Raw genomic sequence first — 19,401 nt, forward strand, 5'->3', positions numbered from 1 at the left:
CTGGAATTTAAAGCTTTTTATTAGGGGATATACATAGCACTATTACTGTTGATAAGACACTTTTACATTGTGATGTTCTTTATTATGGAAGCTATATAGTTCTGTAGTTCAGGCCGTTTATACAAAGGGACACTTATGAGATTTGTCTGACCCTTTAAGCTAGATATCAATGAAGACTGGTATACACATCATTAATAAGCATGTTTATACTTCATCGAATGTTACAGTCTTCATTTATTCCAATTGTGCTTCCTTTGGTAGACGGCTGTTATGTTTTACTTTAGTACCATATTGTGGATGCCAGAGAACTTGCATTTGCCAAGGAATAATCTCCTGCAAGTAAAGGAAACTGATGCTATGATAAAATTCAGAAAACATTTAAGAAAACAGAGTTGGGTTTATATTTTGTTAGAAACAAAACAGTCCTCATAAAGAAAGCACAAAACAAGTTAAATTGCTGCAAGTGTAATATATTTCAGCCTGGTGCCTATTTGAATTTATATGAATTCTGATTTAGAGTCAAAATTAATAAGGCATACTGTGGCTACAAAATGAGTCTCAATTTTCAAAGTAGCATCAAATAAAGGAAAATGATACTCTACCTGAGATGCAATGTCATGAAGTAGAATGGTGTAGTCTAACTCAATGAAGTCGTCATTTCTTTGCTATAATAAAATATAAAAACCTGCATTTAAAACTTGATATCATTGGCAAAAATGATAATTTTAAGAATCAGCTTTCATTAGTAGATGACAGTAATACTTCCACTTAAGTAAAATTAAAAATTGAATGTCATAATTTATTTAGCCTGGCAGAAAAACTATCCTCTTATAAATAAGATTTTTTTCAAACTACATTTTAAAATCATGATTTTTAAAAAATTTGTTACTCTAAAAATCATTTACCCTTTCTGTTTTTAGTTTCTGAGTTGTGGTAGCTACTTAAGAACATTAGAGTCTATAATTTGTCATTTAAATTCCTTAATGTTTCCATTATTCAGAAAAGCATCGTTTAAGGGATAAACTACTGAAATGAGAGTTTACACTAAAGGAAACCAATTTTATAATAGAAATTCTCTTTTAAAAACTGAAAATAATAAAATGTAATGTTTGATTTTGTAACTAAAGCTTTGATCTATGCTGCTTATTGCTTTGGACATATAAAGTATTTATACTATCAGCTGCACAGAAATATTGCATCTACAGAGTTTCAAACCATGGTCGTCAGAAATTTGCTGTACTCACACAAGGCTCTTTAAGGCTTATAACTGATGTATTGAAACAAGCCCTAGACTCCAAGAGGCAGCACAAACTCCTGTGGCTCCTTTGGTTGACAGTAATTATAAATATGGCCCCAGGATCAAATAAAACTATACTCTTCTCTCCTTAATAGTATCTTGAAGCAATCCCTTCTTTGACTATATCAACAAAGAATGTCCTTCAAGGATAAGGTAAAAATCAGGAAGGTTTCTTACGTGTTGGATCATAATAGGTAAAGATATATAATATATACACGCTGAAGCAGTGGTTAAACTCTTCTGTTGGGATTTTCATTAATGCTTTAAAACTTCAATTTAGTGAAGGTTTACAGGAAATTTATTTCATAAAGCAGTAACACTGCATATTTTGCTATAAAAACATGGCTTGAAAATCATGATTGTGATTGTATATCCTCTGTAACGTGGACCCAGCTACTCAATTATCTGAGCCTCAATGCCCCTATAGGAGTGTTGTAACCAAGGTTGCTATCTACAAAAATGCATTAGAAAAAGGCTCTCTTAAAGTGTTATAAATAGTGATGCTAGGTATTTGGCATTACACTCTGAGTACTGTAATTGGTATCCTGTCCTCCAGTGTCCAAAGTTATCTAATAAGTGGCTGCAAAAGCTTGTGGAGTAAACGTGCTCCAACTGCCTTGCAGTTTGTTATCAACAAACTGAAACAAGCCAATGGAAAGTGCTTTTCTCTTACAGAGTATTTTTCTTGTATTCCATTAAATACTACTAGTGACATATTTTGTTTTTCTTTTAAACCTCTTAATAAAGCTAAACTCAAAGAATTTATTTTAATCTCTTTAAGGTCTAGAAAGAGGCAGTTTGGAATAGTCATATCAGACTTAAAATACAAGGCTAGCAACAAGTAAGATATGAGGTTGTCAGTTATGACTAAATGGGTTATAAAAGATAGTTATATACAGCAAGCTTCACAAAGACTGAGATGCTAATATTTTTGTTCCAGCTGATCCTGGGGGGAAAAAATCCAGCCATATCTCTAGCTCTGACACTACCATTTCACTAGAGGAGAAAAGCAGAGGTGGTTTCAGTATCACATGATTATAGTAATTTGAACACAAAACTTAGGTTGCGAAAGGAAATAATCTGTATTAGGCTGCACACAAAAACCATTGCCAAATTATTTATAATTCAAGACTTCACTCTCTTGAAGCTGCAGCTTCACCTTCTCTAGCCTTGATAACTGACTTCTCCTTCAAACACTGACTTCACTATCTTAAATACAAAATGACTAAAGGGGCACTATTCATCCAATCATGAATTACAACACCTTCAGTAAATGTTAAATGTATTAATAGTGTATTTTATAGAAATTACTTACCACTTGCTTGACAGTTTGAATTTTTGCCATTTTATACCATGTATTTTCAGTGGAATTTTGCCATATTATATAACCACAGGCAACCCAGGCTAAATGTTGAATTGGCTTCATTTCCGGAGGTACATTTCCAAAACTGTCTGGTGAGGGAAACATTTATATGATAAATGGAATTGTTTTATATATACAGTATTAACCTTTAAAAAAATCTAAATTCTAAGTCATGTCTTAGTTTTCTTCAAATGTGTACAGAAAGTAATTAATTTAATTAAGCCATAGATTGATCTATAAAGTTTCAAGGCTTTTTTTGTTGTTGAATTAGATCAGTAATAAATATTTTTGCAAAAGTCAGTCTATTGCCAGCATAATGTTAACATCTAACAATTTTGAGCATAGGTAATTGATATTGATCTTAAAGTCGAAAAAAATATTTTTCCGTGCCATATAGTTAAGTTATATACCTGGAATATTTTGTGCTTCTAGTGGTTCCTTCATAGACTGGAGTCTATGGTAAAATGTGTTATCTTCCTCATCTGGGTTCTTTCCAATTTCTCCTTCAAATGTGAAGTTGACTTCTGGTGCAGTGTCTTGTCCCATTGGAGGGTACAGTACTTCAGCTGTGCAATTCACTGTAACTTGCTGTTTGAAACATTTTGTGAAAGATCTTTACATGTAGATGGCCGTCCATTACTGATTATTGTTCTTTGAGATATAACATTTAAAGCATCGCCCCCCTAATGATGTTGTTTCAGACTTGACTTGAGTGTACCTATTCCAGAGGTATCTAACTGGTGGTGGCCCAATAATTTTCTTAGAGGTATCTAAAATAGGTAACTTATTTTATAACATATAAGGTCTCATAATCTTGTAAATTCATTTTAAAACTATGTATTTCAGTATTAATGGGAAGTCCATTTGTAAGGCAGAGTTTAGTCTGTCTTTATATACCAACTCTAGACTCTGGTTACTTTTTTTAAGTCTGTCCATTACTCTTACTCTCTCCTCCTGAAATAACAGAAATTTTCTCAAACTCAGATTCTGCAATCTATATCCAAATATAAAATGAGAAGATTGTAGCATTGGTTCTGCTTTGTAAAGATGACTATCAAGCAGCTCAAATGCCTTTTAATGAATCTCCTTATGTTAGCCTGTATCTCTTCTTAATTATGCTTAACAAAAGGGCAAGCTTTTTTAAATTTCAGAATGGTTATGGTACAAGTGGCAGTTCCTTCCTTTTTAGTTTGTCTCATTAATAATTTGACAGGTGTATATATTTTTTAAATTTCCCTGCACCATTACTGAAAGATTCTTATCTGAACACAGTGGTATCAGTTGGCCATTCTATTGCTCATAAATATCTAAGAAAGCACTTGCTTTCTTTAAATAAAAGAAATGAAAAACAGAATGAAACAGACATTAAAAAAGTGATGATGATTGTAGAGTTCATTATTACACTTGTTCATATTAGGCAAAAATTCATACTGGCCTATGAGTACGTAACATTTTTAAAGGAAATTTATTTGAACTGAAGTATATAGAGTCTCTTTTCTAAATAGTGTTATAGAAATACTAAGTGTATCTCAGAATACACAAAAAGTAAAAACTGACCTTTGTATGGTGATCATTTTTTTTTTTGAGGCAGGGATTTTACAACAACTCTTTTAAAAACCAAATTAATCCTATGATTTGATCAGCAGAGGTGATATGGAATATTAGGAATCAAATTTTATTTCATAATAAAATGACATTTCACTTACTTTTTGGATAATTTCTTCCACAGAAAATTTAAGGCAATACTTTCGTCCTCTTCCCGGAATATCCTAAAATTAAGAAAATGTGGTGTTATTATAACAATAACTCAATTCTTTACATTGTTAGAAGAATCCATTCTCATCTGGTTGGGCGTGGTGCTGACTGTTGGGGGTAAATGATTAAGGCCTTACACCTTGACCAAGGAATGTCACCATGTTTGTGACATCTAATTTAGCAGGTCCTCTAGCAGGGTTATTTTGGATGAGAACAAGAGGGTGAGATAAAAGCATATATAAATAAAATCGGTTATAATTCACTTTCAATCATCAGAGTACTCTAACCTCTGGATCTGTGATCCTAAATTCCACATAAGAAATTTTGAAAATTTTAATTCTAAAGGTGACAAATAGGATGCACCATTGAAAAGCTTTTTCATAAAGCCTTATGTACCCTCCAAGTAGTGTTCAATGAAGATGAATTCCATTTTGAGGCAGCTTACTGCGAAGTGGTTAGAGAATGTTAGGTACTGCTTTTGTATGTTAGTGGACCTGCAAAATGATGCGTTAACAAATTTTATAACAGACGTTTAGGTATTTCACTTTTGAATCAAGATGTAATTGAGAATTTGTACCTAATTATGTTATCTGGTGTGGTTTTGAGATAACATTTACTCCCTGTCAGCTCTTAAAGACTGTTAGCAGTTAACTTCTGTCAGATAAATAAGGGACAGTCTCAAATCTGTTAGATTTTAGTAAAACGGAAACAAGCTTAGTGGTTGCTGAGGTCTTGAGCAGTTTAAATTTAACCCTTTAGCCAGAGGGGGCCCATCATTCACAGCAGTCAGTGGCAGTAGTGTTTGGATGGTTGAAGTGAAGCTTCAGGCCCCAGTACTTTTACTCTGCTTTGTCTGTTTCTGTTGCTTTTTGTTTACCCCTTCATTTTGGTCTAAGAGTCTAATAAAGGATTGATCTTAAAATTCCGGCAGTGAAGAATCTTTTGCAAGACGGGAGCTTCTCTTGGCCCAGATTGGAGTAGTAGATGCTAAACATAGCGCCAGTTTTAAGATCCTTTTGAAAATGGTTCCTATAGGTTTCACTTGGGGAAAGGGGAGAAGCCGCCCCAACTGAGAACATTTACCGATTTCCTTGTAGCAGGGCCCATAAAAACTATCAGTGTCTCTGCCTTCCCGTAAAAACAACAAACAGCCCCGGGGCTGTCCCCAGAGACTGGAGTGTAGCCCAAGCCCAGAAAAGCCAACTCCTCTAGAGAGACAGCCAGCCTTGAGGCCCAAAACGGGCAAGGGGTGTGGGGAGTCAGGAGCAGGTGGAGCTGAGACCCTCGACGGTGGGGGGAACGGTAGCAGGTGCCGCCACCACCCTCTGCCCGACTCACCTGCAGGCTGGCTTGTTTGACTGTCTGCACCAGAAACACCTTGTGGGGGCTGCCCTGCTGGTAGTTGATGCAGCTCTCTACCACCGAGGCCGCCCTGGAGGCCGGGTAGTGGGTCGGAGGGATTGCCATTCTTGGTGAGCGGCGGCTGGGCTTGCGTGGGGCTGCTCGAGCTTCACAGGAAGGGAAGGGCACCCCCGTCCTGCCTGCTACCGAGTCCCCCAGGCGGAAAAGTCAGCCCTCCTTCTTCGGGCTGGGCGGGGCCTGGGGCGGGGCCGCCAGCTCTTTCCCTCCCTGTCTTCCTCCTTCCCTTCTTCCGTCCCTGTCTCCCTCCTTCCGATTCTGCAAGCCGCTGCCTGGGAGCTGGCTCCTACCGAGGCTGCTCTTGGAGCCCCGCCCTGCTACCGCCTACTGTTACTCTCTGGTCCCTGTTTAGAGAGAGCCCCCTCCTCCATTAAGGCGGGGTGAGGAGGGAGTCGTTGGGCTGGGTTGTCAGGGACTACATCCTTCCTTTTATTAACCTTTACAGAAGCTTGGGGAGGGGCTTTCGGGCCTTCGCCTTAGTGGAGAGTCTCTGGGGCTTCAAGTTTCCTCTTCGTGGAAGGAGGCTGGTTACTTTACTTGCAGACTGGAGCGCAACTTCCTTATACACGACCCACAGTGTCCGGCACGAGCGCAACTTCCTTATACACTATCCGCGGTGTCCGGCACGGGGCAAAGTACAAAGGAGCGCCCGGTAGTGAGTCATTGTGATTCCTTCTTTTCCCTTCCCTGGCCAGGAACAGGCTTGCTCATACCCAGCTTTCTGTGGTGGTGTATCAGTTCTGCCCAAATCAGGGTACGAGAGACTGCAAACGATAGCGTTAATTTGGAGGATTATGTAATTTAGGTCAGGAGAATTTTAAAAGGTGCTTGCACTCCTCTCCCTTTGCTGATCTTCGAAAGATGAGGTTTTGATATCACACCATGCTTCCAACTTCCTGAATCACTTTGAAAATTTTACTTTGAGGATTAAAACTTACTTAAAAACTGAATTTATACAAAGCACTACATTGAAGTAACTTCTAACAAAAGCAGTTTTTAAAGCTCCTTAAGCAAGCACAGACTTTTAGTAGGCAGTGCATTTTTACTCTCCAGATCTCTTAATTACCTCCTGTGGGCTTTAAAGAAACTATAGTCTATGCTGTTCTTTGGATTTGCTATAGATCTACCAGCTAAGATTTCTTTCCATCAAATGTATAGCCAAACTGACACTGTAGCTTGTTGGCTTAGAAATAGACTCTTTGCTATTTTCCCAAAACGAATTTTAAAGCTTCCTTGGGTAGACATACATTGTGTTGCTTTTTTAAAAAAAAGTTAACAAAAATGTATTTGTAATGTGTTGTTTTCCTCAAATACCCTTTTTTATTTATTTATAAATAAAGTATTTGGAGTAAGTAGATTTTTAAAGAATAGTAAGTAGTAAGGCATTCCCATTCTTTCTCATTATATTAGCCAACAACCATCAAGTAACTAGAGGATGAAAGGGTTAGTTTCTCCTCAAGGCTTTTTATAAAAAGTTGAAGCTTGTTTTTCTGTTTTGGGGCGGGGGCGGGAGGGGGGGTGTGTGTGAGTCATTCATTTATCAGCCAACCTCTTAGGTTGTCATTGTATTTGTGTGTTAGTTGTATGAATTATGTGCTCCTTTGATAGTGTCCAAGAAGGAGTGGCCTAATACATTCTAATTACCCAGAAAGAGCTTTTTTGCTGATAATGAAATTTTAAAGTTTTCACAAGTAGCTAGTTAACATCTGTTTTATTACCAGTTAGAGTTGTGAGGAGTACAATATGTGAGCTTCCTAGATGAAATCACCCTTTTGAAGCTTTATGGATACAGTTACCATCTCTGTAGATCAAGGCTAGTAACAGAGGTTGTGACATATCAGGCATTTATTTACTAAAAGTACACATACCAATTTAGGTTCTTTTTAAAATATAATTATTATATTAAAATTTTTAAACTGCCTATTTAGATGTTAAGTAAATAAACTGCATTGAGAGAATCTTATTCCTATATTTGAGTCCTTGAAATCTTACTTACTAAAAGTTCATTAGTGGTAAGTCAGGAGATCATTATCTGCAAACTTGAATAATGTATGAGTTACCTTGAAAGTAGCAAAATTATTATGGGTCTCTGGGATCGGGCAAATTAAATTATTATTTTAAATAATTGTATGGACATAAAACTTAAGTAAAAATGCCTATGGCTTGCAACTTTGATAAGACTATGAAGTCAAAATAAATCTACAAAACAGAGGTATACAATAAAACCAACACAATTCTAATTCTAATTAACAGTAATTTTAATGTGAGAGATGATGATGTTTTGTCAAAGTGAAATTGTCTTTTACAAAATTCCAGTGGTCTGACCACAGGAGCATGGATTCTTTTGCCTTCAGCATATCTATTCAGTGCCTATCAAGTGATGTCTTAGTTCTGCCACTTCTCCATTTAAGCTACAGTAAAATCTCTCTTTGTGCAGTGTCTTCTAACAGCTTTTGAAGTGAATGCATCGTGTGCAGCTTAAATCAGTTTATATTCTTCTTGGCCTTTTAGAAACATGTTTGATTAAGAGTGTCGGTCTTGGTACAAATCCTGGCTCTACCACTTAAGAGCTGTATCACGTTTGGCAAGTTACTTAGCTTTTCTGACCCTCAGGTTTCTCACCTGTAAAATAATAATAAAAAATAGTGCCTACTTCCTGGGGTCTGTGGTGAAGAACAAGTAAGACAGTTCATAAAAAGTGCTTAGCACAAGCCCGGCACATAAGTGTCCTGTTATTTGGCATCCACTTGATTATAAACGCAGCCATGGTCCCTGAAACTGCAGGGGTTGCTTGGCTGTGATCTGGCCCTCCAGGGCACTGCTGTCCAGTAGCAGTTTGTGCAGTGATGGAAATGTTTGGCTCTGCTGTCCCGGACAGTAGCCACTCTCCACACCTGCCTGTTGACCACTTGTAATGTGACTAGTGCAGCTGAGGAACTGAATTTTAAATTTTATTTAATTTCAATGTAAATATCCATGAATAGTGGTTACCATATAGACAGCACAGATCTAGAGTATGTTGTATGTCATATTATTGTCAAATTGAAAACAAAATTTTAAATGTCTCAGAGAACTTGAGCATACTAGAAAATACGTCAGTGGACCACAGTTTTGGAATCCCTTCAGTAATTCTGTGGTGATTTGGCAGTTGTGTCTCTTCTCCTTTTCCTGCTCTCGGTTCTGATAGCTGTTTGTTTCTCTCCCGGGAAAATCAACCGTTCAGCATTGTTTCCCAGCCTATCCTGAAGCTCTTGGCTGCTGGAAGATTATTTAAAGGCAGTTCATCAGGCACATTCACGCTTAGGCTCTCTATGGAAACTGCTTATTCCAAGCTGACATCTACTGAAATTTGCTGTTTACTTCTTCCAAACCATTCACAGATCTGTACGCAGGAACACACACTCATTAATGCCCATTTACCTGCAGTTATCTGCAGACACCTTTGAAAGCAGCCAGCTTCTTACATCTTACGGTCTTGAGGAAGGTTTCAGTTTAAAGGAAAAATGCCTTGCAAACAGTAGATACTCATGAAATGTTTTTTCAATGATATTGTAGCCTGTGTTTACATATATTTAGTATGCATGTAAGGTGATTATTTCATCCTATTTATGGTGTCATTAGTAGTTTCAAGTAAACACTGACCTGTGTGTCTATTTGTTTGTTTTTTGGTTTTTTTTTTTTTGCGACACGCGGGCCTCTCACTGTTGTGGCCTCTCCCGTTGCGGAGCACAGGCTCCGGACGCGCAGGCTCAGCGGCCATGGCTCACGGGCCCAGCCGCTCCGCGGCAACCGGGGCACGAACCCATGTCCCCTGCATCGACAGGCGAACTCTCAACCACTGCGCCACCAGGGAAGCCCTGTGTGTCTATTTGAATGACTTATGTTAATCATGATCATTTTGCCATTAATCATTTTCAGGTGTTAGTTATTCCGCCTGAAACTCCCTTCTCTCATATTTTCTCAATCCATAGTGTACAAGTTGTAAAATCAAATAGCAACTATCTCAATGAACTAACTGCATAGCTCCTATTTTCAGGTAATTGTCCTCATAGAGATTTAAGGAGAGAACACTGTGTCCCAGGGAAGGGAGGCATTCCAAAAGAAATGGGTAAGCTCTTGGAATGTAGATTACTATTAATAGAATAAGAACCTTACACAGACTTTTTATTTTAATTTGTTGACTTTTACTTTCTACTTGTGAAATTCAGAATTAGCAGAATTAAAACCATGGATTACTTTGGTGGTGTGCCCCACCCTCACCTCCAAGTAAGAACAGAAAGGACAGGATTACTTTTTAAATAAATTCTCTAATAATTTTATAGCAAGGCCATCGTATTTGAAGGAAAAATGATGAGAGTTGGTTTTTCATTTAAATTAGGAGTTATTTCATTTTGGTGATTATATAATGCTATGTTGATTTTTTTCTTCTTCTTCCTAAATTACTTTCAGGTTTGAGTTTACACATAAAAAACAATCAGGTGGTGCAGGCCAGTTTGGAAAAGTGATAGGTGTACTGGAGCCTCTGGACCCAGAGAACTACACTAAGTTGGAGTTTTCAGATGAAACATTCGGGTCAAATGTTCCAAAGCAATTTGTGCCTGCCGTAGAAAAGGTAAAAACAAACAAAAAAAAACTTGATTGCATTTTTTAAAAAATCAAAAACAGTCTATTAGGTATCAAAGCACATTGCTATCACATTGTTTTCTGTGGTTCATTTTCACTACAGTTCTGCTTCTTTTTCTCATTAAGTTTCCATCTGATTAGAATCATTAAGTTCAAGAGCTATAAATATATGCTATGATGATGAGGGGAAGTCATTCTGTTTCTTAATCATGGTTATTGTATTTCTCTTGATAAATTGAAACTACTTCATTGATTATAATCAGCACTTGAAATTTGCAGTAGCTGTTAGGGGTTTATGAAAGTTTCAGGTGTACTGATGTAGTAGAATGTACATTCATTAAGATTCCCAACACCTGGGTGCTGTCCTCATCTCTGCTAGTGATTAACATGCCCTTGGGTAAATCATGGTGTTCAGAGCCACTTTCTTTGTAAACTGAGCATATAGTACTTAATTCGGAACCCCTCACAAACTCAAGGATCAGATAAGACTCTGATATTTCTTTGGGAATTGTGAAGTGATTTGCACATATAATGGGTTACTAGTGATTTGTTGACTTTCTAGGTCAACTGGCTTTAAGACTGTTGTAAACCTTTAGCAACTGTCTATTCTTGTAGATTGAGATTTTTAGGTTTTTTTAACCTTTTAACTTAGAAATCTTTATTAACAGATCATAATTTTGGCTTCAGCATTAATTTTGGTAGCATTTTTTGTGATTAGTGTGTTTCATTCATTATACTTTATTTCAAGACAATAGTGTGTCATTCACACACTTTTAAATTATCTTTTATTCTCCAGGATTAATGTAAGTGAAGGAAAGCTCAGGTGTTTTTCAGCATTTAAAGTTTACAGTTTTGAATGTCAGAAATATATTGTACTACATGTGCAGCTGTGTGATTGTCTTGCCATGAAAAACTATCTTGAATTGTAGGAGCTCTACGAGTATTTAAGTGACTGAATGGAAAAAAAAATTGCACACGTATCAAATTGTACTCTTTAAATATGTATGGTTTATTGTATATCAGTTATACCTCAATAAAGCTGCTTTTTTAAAAAAGGAATTGCTTTGGAAAAATGAAATTAGCTTTTAATTTTAGTTCTTACTGACATTGTATAACACTAAAGCTGTTAGGTAGTGATCTGCCAATGAGGCAGAGCAGTGATAGGTATATAGTAGGAGCTTAAGACACAGCTGTTGATTAGATGTTAGTTTTGATTGAAGTTTTATTTTAGAGAATTTCTTAGATTTGCCTTTCCTCTGTTTCCTCCTTGTAAAATTAAGATCATGCTGTCTCTGTAATGCATCATGAGAGTTTAGTAATTCTTGAAGAAAAGGTTGAGAAAGTGATTGCTAGCACTCTCAGCATCACTTTCAAACCAGCTCTCACCTTTAAGTAATAGACTTTTGCAAGGGATTGCTCATCTAGATTCCACAATAATAATACTTAAATAGGCTGTTCAACTTAAAAAAAAAATTTATTTTTAAAGAATGAAATATACGTAAAAATGTTACACTTCTGAATACTAAAACGTTTGGGGGTTTTTCATAATGCTTCTGTGAGTGAAACCCACTCACTCCAGAAGTTGTGTTCATTCATTAACAGGGGTTTTTGGATGCCTGCGAGAAGGGCCCTCTGTCTGGTCACAAGCTCTCTGGGCTCCGGTTTGTCCTGCAAGATGGAGCGTATCACATGGTGGATTCCAATGAAATCTCTTTCATCCGCGCAGGAGAAGGTGCTCTTAAACAAGGTATGCTGTGTCTAGCAGTTGCCACATCAGTGCATCTATTTCCCTGGTGGACCATCAGAGCCGCAGAAGGCAGCACTGTGTTGGTTAGGTCTTCTTCTCATTCCCCCCCACCCCACCAGAGCAGTAAGCAGCACACCAGGGGACATGGATAGGCTCTGGGCAAGTATTCATAGAATCAAAGTGAGGATAGATTACTGTGTGTTCTTTCTTACAAAATTAAAATCCTACTTTGTTCTCCTAAATTACCTGGTATGTTTTGTAAGTTTAAATTCATAGATAATCTGTACGTTCTACTTTTAATAGAGAAGACAGAAATGCTCAGAATTATTTTAAAGAAACATTATAGTCATCCTGTTTTTAGTGATTTCAGATGTCAGAAAAAATCTATAAATTTGTAAACAACTTTTTCATATATGACATTGTAGGCTTTTAGGCATTTGAAAGAATTCAGTAAACCTTATTCTCAGTGCAGACTTCTTGTTAAACTGCTAAAATTGTCAACCTTTTCCACATAGAGTAATATGTCTGTTAAAACCCTGATGAAACAGAACCCTAAGCAATTGCAGGTATATCTGATTCATTGCTTTTAAGAGAGAAAAGCAAATGACGGCACAGCAGTTTGACATTGGGGGCTTTTACGTCGTAACTGGGAGCCAGAAAATTCATTCTCTTTGTCATCTCTTCCATATCCGTTATATGGTAATTCATTAGTTATGTCCATAAGTGGGGTTTTGCAGAGAATTACATTATGATTCACAAAACATTTCAGAGATATTTTTGTCAAAGAGGGTCAAAATAGCAGAAAATTAATCCTAACACATCATTTCCAGACATTCAGAAAATCAGGATGTTATTGTATGAATTTTGGACTTTGTTGGTTTTGGTCTGTTTGCATCTGTGACCAGGTGTGGGGCAATGGCTGGAGAAGGTTGCTTATTCCTTGACCAGGTTGCTAATTCCTTATTTTAATTAAACTAATGGGAGCCATTAGTAATTTGTGGGTTTGTTTCTCAGTTGTGAAAGGGTGAGAGAATCCTCCATTTTCTTTATGCCAGCTAGCTATTAAAAATGCATTCGAAATTTATGATCTAGAAACCTTGTCACAGTCTGTCAGTTGTATTAATAGGAAAAAGGGAAATAAAGTCACAAAGAAAATAAAACTTTATTAGGCATGATTCAGATTGTACTGATAACACCTGCCTCTTGCCTTCTAGGGGTTCACCACTTTAATAAATCTTAAACTGGCAAATTGGTTGTAATCACTTCATATTCTTTTTTTCAGCTTTATTGAGCAGTTGACAAAACTGTAAAATATTTAAAGTAATGATTTGATAAACGTATACATTGTGATACTTTTTTAAAGTATAGTTAAAACAAATTAGAAATCACCAACTGTTCTATGCTGGTTCTTGACTGGAAATTGGTAGCTTTCCTGGATAGAGGTTACATAAAGCAAGGTAATTGGTAAAATCAATTAACAAAGAGCCTCAACCTTTTTAATTGTACCTATATGAAATATAAATAAATATAGATTATATGCCCATAACATACACATATATAGCCATGAAAAAAGTCTGGATGTTTATGCATATTAACTAAACAGGTAAATATGTACACTCAGTTTGTAAATACTTAAGTGTACAAATACTGTTATGTGTGATGATTGCCTGGTGGGGTGCAAAGGAAAAGCACCAGATAATAATTGAGTTGAGGAGTATTGGTTTTTGCCAGATAAATATGTGCAAATAAACAGGTTGCAAGTGTGAAAAATGAATTACTTTGCTGTATCATCATCTGATTCTTATTTCTCCATGACTGAAAGATAGAAGGGTAAAAGGAAATTTTTGCTGGGCTCTTAAGAAAATCAGCTTTTCATGCATGCATATACCTCCACTGATTATCATGTGAGAGTTTTAGGGTGGAAAATGTTGATAAATGAGCTTAGTATCAGATTAGCTTATACTTTTGAGCTATTCTCTATTATCAAAATTGGAAGAAAAATCGTTCAAATTCTCACATAGTTTTCATTAAAAAAAAAATGAAAACTGGAACTATTTTCAGTCACAATGTAAACTTTGCCCCTGAGATTAATCAGTGATGTAACTAAAACTGAAACGTGAAATTGAATGTTCTTTCAGGGACTGTTTTCACCCCGTGGATATTAACCGTTGCCATCATTGTCTATGGCCAATCTTTAGACCGCTGTGCTTGGTCTCTGCAGAAACATTGAACTTGTAGCTACTCTACAAGAGAAATAAAGGCCTACCCAGAGTCACGTGAGCTCATTTTACTCAGCAGTGTGCCCTTTCTGATCTCCTGGGCTTCGAGTTTGAATGCTGGCTCTACTTCATACTTAACTCTGTGGAACTGGGCAAGTCCAGGCTGTTTGGAGATAGTAATGCCAAAGTATTAGATGAGAATGTACTTGAAAACACTTGCACACACATATTTGGGCATAGTGAAGGCTAATCCCTCTTCCCTTCACATTACCTTTGACCTAGCACTGCAGTGCCACCCATTTGCCAGCTTTTGGTCTCAGAGTGGTCATAATAACGCTTACGGATCACTTTTGCGCTGTGTATTATGTTGAGTACATGAATTATCATATCTTCAACAGTGGCCTTATAGATGAGAAAATTGAGACTCAAGAGTAGTCAATCAAATGGCCCAAGGTTACATGTTAGTTAGTGGTGGAGCTGAGAGTTAAACCCAGACCAGAGCCTAGCCCTTGACCACCTCCTCACACAACCTTGTTAGCACCCAGCCTGGTGTTATCAACTTTATCCCTAGGGGACTGAAATAGAAACATTATCATCTCTACGCACCACTTTGGCTTAAAAGGTCCTGTGATGGTGTGGGTATTTTCACTTGCTTTTTATTCTACTTCCGGAAAAATTGCTTGTAGGGCTTGGCTGCCATGTGACTATTAAAAAATGGCAGGATGAATTTAGCTCTGGTATCTTGTCATATGGAATGGGACAGAGAAAAGCATGAATAAGGGCGAGGTGAATCAGAAGGTGGTTTTAGGAAGAAAGAGGGAGTTGAAAGGAGCAGGGTGAGGGAATATGAAACTCAGAACTGGACAGGTCGTCCTCAACAATTATATACTATACACTATATACTTGGCCCCTTCTTTCTCTTTAGAATATGACTGTCTCACACTCTAGCTCTTTTATATTACTGACCTATTGAAAACACTAGATAATGTGTAACTAAATTTTAATATGTCTGTTCACATCTCTCTTTCCGGGTACCTTCTTCTGCATTAATTACATTTATTTAGAGCCAAGGAAGCTCTGCTGTTGTGGTAACCCAAGAAGTTAACAAGAAATAGAACTTCTTCTGCAGTCTAGAATTTTTAGTCTACTGCTTTAGCTGTCTACATAGAATTCTGCAGGCTTAGCTAATGAAACTTAGGAGTCTGCAGAGTTCAGTTATTCCTCTTTTCAGAACAAAATTCACGAATTAGGAGTAATGAGTCAGTTAGGTCTGAGCTAAGATATGATTTGAATTAGAAAACATTTCAAAGAAATGCAAGTATATTAAATGGCTGTTCTTATAATTATTGCACTTAAACTAATAGTGTCTTTAGAACAAGTGCTTTAATGAATATACAAGAATAATTGCCGACTAGATTATTATAAACAAATTGATGCTTGGAAAATTATGATTATTTTAAAACAAAACATTTTCTTTGTCACCTTTTCATGTTATGCTTAAAGTCTTTATTTAAAGATAATTCATCCAGTCTGAGGCTGAAGTATTATTCCACACTATCATAATGTCCAAATTAAATATGAGTGTTTGAAGTTTTTTTATATTCTCTCCACACTGTTACATTTTCAACCTCAGTCAGCATTTGTCACAGTAAGACGTGTTCTTGTTATGTACTAAGTGGGATTAAAAAAATAAGTTTTTTTTAATTAAAAAAAACACACATAAAAAACACATTGGGGTTTAGTGCTTAAATGGCCTTTAGCATCTAGGCCGATGTCTTTATTTTGTAGGTGAAGAAACATGACCTGGACAGATTGTGTTTTTCCAAAAGGCATATAACTTATTAGAGGCAGAGCAGAAACTAGAAACTTGGTTTTCTAATTCTCAATCGGGTATTGAAATTGTTTAGCCTAGACATATCTCAGGCATGACTTGATTATTGTCTCCAAGTATAAGTAACTGTCTGCCAGGGACCAGCAAGAAAGAATTGATTTACCTTGGTCGGAGGCTTAACAGATAGGGTCTTTATTCCCGAAGGATTTCAGAAAGAATTAGTAACCCTCAACTGCATAATTTAAATGGGAAGGGACTTGATCGAATGTTGTTTTAAGACCCTTTTATATTATTTCTGCAACCTAATGATTTTTAGGATAAAAATATGTAATGGGCATACTAATATTAGAATTAAGTGTTGTCTTACTGTAAGTTCCATTTAGAAGAGTGACTGCTGCTGCTACTAGAAAAATGAGTCCAGATCACATATTTTAACCATATCATTTATGTGTGTACCTTTGGGAGAGCACTTTCTATTTCCCTTTTGTATATGTGGATAGGAAAGAGTTCCAGTTTGTTTAAAGATTAATAAACCAATTTATTTTTTTTTCAAACCCTAGCCCTGGCAAATGCCACATTATGTATTCTTGAACCTATTATGTCTGTGGAAGTTGTAGCTCCAAATGAATTTCAGGGACCAGTGATTGCAGGAATTAACCGGCGCCATGGAATAATCACGGGACAAGATGGAATTGAGGACTATTTTACACTATATGCAGATGTAAGTACTGTTAGTCACTGACAACCTTGCTTTTATTATCCACAAGAGGAAATCAGAGTTAGCTTTTGTTTTTGGAAATTGTAGAGCAGATTGGCACATTTCCATGGCTGAGTGTTGAATTTGTGGCTTATATGTATGTGGCAATTTCTGTACTTTGCTGTTAGAGTATCTCTTTAAGTGCAAAATCTAAAAATAAGATTCATTTCAGGTAGGCCTTTTGTGAGTATGTCATTTTCTTAGATGCATAATTACCTTTCTCATTATAGCTTTGTTTGCATAGCCGTTTTATTATGTTCTAATTTATTGGGATAATATTTAATTCCCTTGCCTGTCCCTTACTTAAATCTCATGGGAGAAAGGGTTTATCACGTTACCTAAGGCCTCTTAGAAGACACTACCCTTGGCATATGGCCTATCATTGAGGAGTCCAAGGGAAAGTTGTATTCACATTTTCACAGAAGAAACACTTCTGAGTGCTTGAGCTGCAGCTGCGTGGAGTGGGGATGAGAGGGACGGCTGTTAGTGGTGTCCGTCTGCTCCGTAAAACTGAAAGATTGGGTTTCTAGTTGTGTCTGTCAAATGAAATTATTTTCAAATAGGGTTTCTACTGTGGTAAAACAAAAACAGGTTTCTATTTGGCTTTTAATTCTTTTAAACCAGGAGTAGTTAGTTGAATCCTGAGTCTAAAGGAGGGAATTAAATGACTAAGTCTTTGTATTTTTCTCAAATATTTTTCAATAAGCAATGCTGAAATACCTACTGTGTATGTTTTCAGGTCCCTCTAAATGAAATGTTTGGTTATTCTACTGAACTTAGGTCATGCACAGAGGTAAGCAAGTGTTTAAATTTTACTTCAGTGTTCTTCAGGAGACCATCCTGCAAAATCATCATTTTTGTGAAATCTTGTCTTTTCATGACTTTACTTGATAGTCGTTTAAAAAAAAAAAAATCTGCTTTTTGTTTCTGTTTTTGTGTTAAACCCCCAGGGGAAGGGAGAATATACAATGGAGTACTGCAGATATCAGCCATGTTTACCAGCTACACAAGAAGACCTTATCAATAAGTATTTGGAAGCTACAGGTCAACTTCCTGTAAAAAAAGGAAACGCCAAGAACTAACTTTGCTCACTTCGTTGCCTAACTTTAACTGTATCTGCAAGGTTTAGATATGTTAATGGATTCATGGAATAAATTCAGCCTGAAAAGAAGTAATTTTAGAAGCCCTTCCTATTATATTCAGGAGCTTCTGTTATATCATAGTTAATTCTGTGTATATCTCAATGGTTGATTGGTTTTATACCTCAAATAAAATATGATTATTACTGAAATATATTTAATATTTATTTGAGGAAGATACTTATTTCTGTTATACTGAATAAGCTTAGAACATGTATAAACGTCCACATTTTTTCATAAGAATTTTCAACATACAGAAAAGCTGAAAAAATATTACAAAGAACAGCCATATACCTTCCATCTAGACTCAACAATGAACAATTTTGTTAAGTGTTTATCGGATAATAATTTGTTTTGTCATATTTGCTTTTTGTTTGTTGTCCATCTATGTTGCATACTTCCATTCTTCAAGTTGTCTTGCTGTATACTTGAAAGTGAATTGCGTATATCATAACACTTCTTGGAGCATCACCTTTTTTGTTTAAGAGTGGATTCCTTTGTGACAACCTGGATAGCTAGCCGTAGAGGGTATCATGCTAAGTGAAATAAGTCAGAGAAAGACAAATAGTGTACGATTTTACTTAAATGTGGAGTCTAAAAAGCAAAACAAGTGAACAAACATAACAAAATGGAAACAGCCTCACAGATGCAGAGAACAACCCAGTAGATGGTGGTCAGAGGGGAGGGAGGGGCAGGAGGGGTGAAATAGGTGAGGGAGATGAAAAGGTGCAAGCTTCATTATGAAATAAATGAGGCCCAGGGATAAAGTGTTTTCTTAAAAACAAATGGAGAACACTTTTCAGATTTTCTAATGCTAGCTAAATTTCTAGCTGTTTTATATAGAGCTGATTGCTTCAGTTTGTGGCTTCTGCAGATTTTGAACTGCTTGTTTTTAGGAGTATAAATGTTACTTTTTTGCAGACCTGTGAGGTAAAAAAAAAAAAAAGGCCCTTGCATATGCTATTCTTGTCTATGTTCATTTTACTGTTTCTGCAGCTTGGAACTAATAACCTACAGGGTTGGTGGCTAGTCTATTTCATCTACCTATTAAATGCTAGTTGAATTAGAGTCTGCTGGAATGTATCATATATTGTATTCATTGAGATTGTGAAAGAACAAATGTTAAGCTAGAGAATGTTGGACATTGCCAGGGAGTTCTACCATATTGTGCAGAACTGCTTCATCCAAAAACCATCTGATGTGAAAGACATATCCTAGTCCTTTCCCTTAGTGGATAGTAGACATGAAATA

General features: G+C 36.5%; 2 protein-coding genes across 4 annotated transcripts in view; one reads left to right on the forward strand and one right to left on the reverse strand.

Annotated features, from left to right (window-relative positions):
• GFM1 (G elongation factor mitochondrial 1) overlaps positions 1 to 18,302 on the forward strand; it is a 42,048-nt gene extending 23,746 nt beyond the window's left edge. For 2 of the 3 annotated variants that reach the window (XM_065876107.1, XM_065876108.1), the window contains 5 exons: positions 10,284 to 10,446; positions 12,060 to 12,204; positions 16,815 to 16,975; positions 17,751 to 17,804; positions 17,962 to 18,093. In XM_065876107.1, the coding sequence (XP_065732179.1) occupies positions 10,284 to 10,446; positions 12,060 to 12,204; positions 16,815 to 16,975; positions 17,751 to 17,804; positions 17,962 to 18,093 (655 nt within the window). Of the gene's footprint in view, positions 1 to 10,283; positions 10,447 to 12,059; positions 12,205 to 16,814; positions 16,976 to 17,750; positions 17,805 to 17,961 lie in introns of all 3 variants that reach the window. The other variant, XM_065876106.1, reaches the window with a different exon arrangement.
• On the reverse strand, positions 2 to 6,106 carry LXN (latexin). Its single transcript, XM_065876469.1, has 6 exons — positions 5,754 to 6,106; positions 4,367 to 4,429; positions 3,071 to 3,248; positions 2,613 to 2,749; positions 603 to 665; positions 2 to 333 (listed from the first exon to the last, which is right to left on the reverse strand). The coding sequence occupies exons 1-6, from the start codon at positions 5,880 to 5,882 to the stop codon at positions 235 to 237; spliced, it is 669 nt and encodes a 222-aa protein (XP_065732541.1). The 5' UTR covers positions 5,883 to 6,106; the 3' UTR covers positions 2 to 234.
• Positions 18,303 to 19,401: the final 1,099 nt, after the last annotated feature.

The sequence above is a fragment of the Phocoena phocoena genome, chromosome 4 (genome assembly GCF_963924675.1).
Source record: "Phocoena phocoena chromosome 4, mPhoPho1.1, whole genome shotgun sequence".
In the NCBI taxonomy this organism is placed as follows: Eukaryota; Metazoa; Chordata; class Mammalia; order Artiodactyla; family Phocoenidae; genus Phocoena; species Phocoena phocoena.